General features: G+C 37.2%; 1 protein-coding gene across 5 annotated transcripts in view; it reads left to right on the top strand.

The window, feature by feature from the left end:
• The window catches only part of CPB1 (carboxypeptidase B1), a 38466-nt gene extending 34646 nt beyond the window's left edge, over positions 1–3820 (top strand). For all 5 annotated transcript variants that reach the window (XM_017726451.1, XM_017726448.1, XM_017726450.1 and 2 more), the window contains 2 exons: positions 2272–2356; positions 3593–3820. In XM_017726451.1, the coding sequence (XP_017581940.1) occupies positions 2272–2356; positions 3593–3780 (273 nt within the window). In that variant the 3' untranslated portion in view covers positions 3781–3820. The remainder of the gene's footprint in view (positions 1–2271; positions 2357–3592) is intronic.
• Positions 3821–4078: the final 258 nt, after the last annotated feature.

The raw sequence follows: 4078 nt of genomic DNA, 5'->3' as shown, positions 1-4078 counted from the left end.
TTATATTATATTATTAAGAAATTACATTAGTTCCTATAAAGTTGAAATTTATTTTTCTACCTTTAGGTTTTGGACTGTAAATCTCTTAGGAAAGTAAATGGTAGAGAGTTACTTAAAGGAAAACAAAAAGATATCAAAACTTCTGATAAAGCTTCATTTCATGATGAAGTCATAATGCTTAGGCATGTTTTTCACTTAGAGAGGGTCATTTAAAATACCACTTTATCTCCAGCCTGGAGAGCTTGAGGAAATTGTTTATTTGGATTCTAGGCTCCAAACAGCTGGAAATTTCAACTGCTCTTTCTACAAATCTCTGTTTTTACAACTTCCTGGCCAATAATAATAAAATCCCTCAGGTAAAAAGATTTCCTGACATATTTTTTCCGGTATCTGTTCTGGTATGATTTAAAGCCATCATTTGGCTGCTGGCTGGAAGGAAAGCCTTGGGTGAAACAGCCCCAAAGAGCAGCTCTGCTCTTCTATTGTCCCTATTTTAGTTTACTAAAGAGAGAGCAAATACCAGTTACCAACAGGTCTACATATTGCATCAGACAATCTTTCCACATTTTATTTCCACTTTGCATACCGTTGAAGAGAGGAAGAATCAGTTTACACTTAAAAATTCATTTGCTATTGAGAGAAGATTTGACTCAATCTCAGAGGCTGATTAAACGTATATATTATAAACAACAGATGGCTGAAGAAAACATGGCATCACTAGCAGATAGCAGACTCCAACCTCTACAATTCCCTCAACATGTGTTAGAAATTACAATGGGTTTTAGAAAAATCAATTTGTTGAGGGATTAAAAAAAGAAAGAAAAAACCCAACCCAAACCAAACAAAAAGAAGACCACAGGAGAGACCTCAGCTACTCCAATCGCTCTGGATCCAAGATAGTGAAATGCAGAACAACATTCTTCCTGCAATTGCTCGTCTTTATGTGATAGAGAGGCCAGAAATCAAACCCCACATTTAAGTACAGCCAGTGTTATAGGTGGAAAGACAAGCTTCAAGTATGCTTTGGTCTGCCTTGTTTAAATATCCTTCAACGCTAAAGGACCACAAATTCCTAGAGCAAACTCCCATAATTCTAAAATGTTCAAAACCAAACATTTGGGAATGGGGAAACTAAAGGGGGAATTCTACAAGAGAGTAGGCTGCCAGTGATAATGCAAACATGTTGTGATGTTGTTTTTTAGAAGCTAAGAAAGTTCTCTCACTTAACTAAAATTTTCTAAACACATAGTTCAATACGCCTTTTTGAGTAATTCAGAGGAACACTTGAAGCATAAGGATGAACAGAGAATACTTTCCAATATATCTTCCACTGGGAAGTAAGCCAGAGTGTAACCTACAGAGAAGGAAAGGGCTTGAGGAAATTCCTGGAATAGTAAGCCATTCAGCTGCAAGCTATAAAGAAATATATGGCAACCCATTGCTTATTCTTACACTGAACATATGCTTTCAAAAATCATTCATATTTATCATCTGTTAGTAATAGTTTTCATGTTTTATTACCAACATGCTGTATAATGAAGAATTGGAAAAGCCACACGTTCCAAAGAAAAGTCTGTAATTTTCCTTAATGCAAACACACAAAGCTTCATAGTACTATTGATGGGCCTGATCCAACCCTCACTGAAATCAGTGGGAGTTGAAAGAGTCCCTCTGTGCACAGGAAATGAATTGAAATTAATGAGACTACATATGGTTTCAGGGTAATTTATGCCTTTTTAGGCTGTTAATATTTATAAGACCTTAATCTGCTTCCACTTGTATCAATGTTCAACTCCCCTGACTGAGCCGACTCTACTCTGAATTTATGGCTGCATGAACAGAAGGAAAAGAAAGGCTATTGTATGTTTGCAATTTACTGTTACCAAGTTTTTACCATTCTCTTATCTCTAAGTAAGGTTCCTTACTTAGTTTTAACCTTGTACAAGCTTCTTCTAAGTCTAGAAAGTGCTGTTACCCCTTATCTGTCCAAACCCCACTGGACTGTACACCAGGCTGCAACAGACCATACACAGACTGGAGCACACTCTTAAAGCTTGGAGAACGAGTTCTTTACTGCCAAGCTCTTTTCACAACATCAGGACAAGCTGGGCCTTGTCAGCTACTGACACCTAGTCATACTGAGAGGTGAACAACAGTTTTCACATAAAAACTTCTCCAGCATGGCTTTTCAGTTTATTCAACAACGTAGTTGCTTAGATTCACTCAGAAAGCTTCTGAAAATCTGCATTTGTCATTCTTCTTCTCCTACAGAATTCCATAGCAAGGGCTGCTTCCAAAGAGCTGGCCAGTTTGTACAACACTAAATATACATACGGACCGGGAGCTGAAACAATCTGTAAGTATTGACCTAAATATACTAACAATCTATATTAAGCGCTACTAGGACTACAAAATGCAGTTTTTTAGTGATTCTTGTTCCTCTTTCTAAGTAGTTCCCTTCCTTCTTCACATGCATATACTAGGTATATATGGGATCTGTCATTTCTAAGTTCTGGGATAATTTATTCCTTAGGGATCTCAGGAAGTGTGTGACTCCCTGGAAAGCAAAGTGATGTAGTAAAATGGTTATGAATTCATGTGCATAGCATGAATTCCTAAATCATACACAACTTAGATTTAACATAAAAATGTTGACCCGAGATTTTCTGCATTTCCAGTATCTCCAAGTCAAAGATGATGTGAATCCTTTGATTTGCACTGTGTGATGTGAATCCTTCAACCACTCTAGCAACACAAATTTCTTTTACTTTGCATACTATTCTGAGACACATACTAATTGCAATGCTATTTGTAATTTCTATGACTAATTATTCTACCCTTCTTGGGAACTCAGCTGCGGATATGGCCTTCGCAGTGCCAAAAGCCAAGTTGAGGCTGCCAAATCTAGATTTATAGAACTTTAATATCTCCCATATTTAAGACCTCTTAATTTAATTTAATATGGAAACTAATTTCCTTTGCCTGTTTCTCCTTCCTCAAATAGTTAACCCCTCTCCCAAACATTTAAAAAAACCAGTTTCTTCCAATTTTTATGGAGATTCTTCCTTTAGAAATGTTTTGGTGATGCTTGGCAATTCTGGAGGCTCCTTCCTTAGCAAAGAGACTTTTTATTGTACCAGCTACTGAAAAGGGAGGGTACTATTTGTCCAGCAGAAAAAGATGGAGCTGAAATCCTAGATATGTGTTCTTTCACATCTCTGTGAACCTCAAAAAGTCACACAGAGAGCAAGTATTTGCTTCTGATACCAAGCCTTTCTAAATACCCCCATGCAACCGTGCCATTCTCCTGTTCCTTAGACATTTCTCCCATGGTTTCTCCACAATACTGACAAGAGGGAGCAGTTTAGCTTGTTTACATTTGCTTGCACAAATCAGCTGGAAAAAAGCTCAAAAATGGCCTGAAAACACAGAAGCTTTCCCATGCGCAGGATAAATCAATCAATTCACTGAATATTTCTTTTTATCTGTCCTTTCTGCATTCCTGGCTATGTGACTTGACTCCAAAGTATTTCTCATTTGATGTGTAGCCACTCTTTTCCAGTTAAGCTTTATTTCATTTCTTTACCAACAGATCCTGCTGCAGGGGGCTCTGATGACTGGGCTTATGATCAAGGCATCAAGTACGCTTTCACTTTCGAGCTCCGGGACACCGGGAGATACGGTTTTCTTCTCCCTGAATCTCAGATAAAGCCAACCTGTGAAGAGACTTCACTTGCTGTTAAATATATTGCCAACTATGTCCTTGAGCACTTGTATTAGAATAGAGTTCTAAAAACTATTAAAGTAGGCTTTAGAAAAAGCAGCCTTCCTTTTTTTTCTTCCCTAACAATACATTTTTATTTCTCTATACCTAATGTTCTTACTCATATTCTTAGTCCACCACAGGTGACTAGAACTACAAGTTTTTCAAGAGAAATTTTAGAAATTCAAGAGAAATAAAACATTTTTATTAAGGCACTGTCCATAGTCGGGGGGTTGAAAAAGAAAGAGCACAAGAAGATTAATCAAACTAAGGTAAAGGTCGCCTTATTGATTAAAATTATCTTTACACATAGAA

The sequence above is a fragment of the Corvus brachyrhynchos genome, unplaced genomic scaffold, assembly GCF_000691975.1.
Source record: "Corvus brachyrhynchos isolate BGI_N302 unplaced genomic scaffold, ASM69197v1 scaffold221, whole genome shotgun sequence".
Classification (NCBI taxonomy): domain Eukaryota; kingdom Metazoa; phylum Chordata; class Aves; order Passeriformes; family Corvidae; genus Corvus; species Corvus brachyrhynchos.
This window is presented reverse-complemented; position numbering and strand designations above follow the sequence as displayed.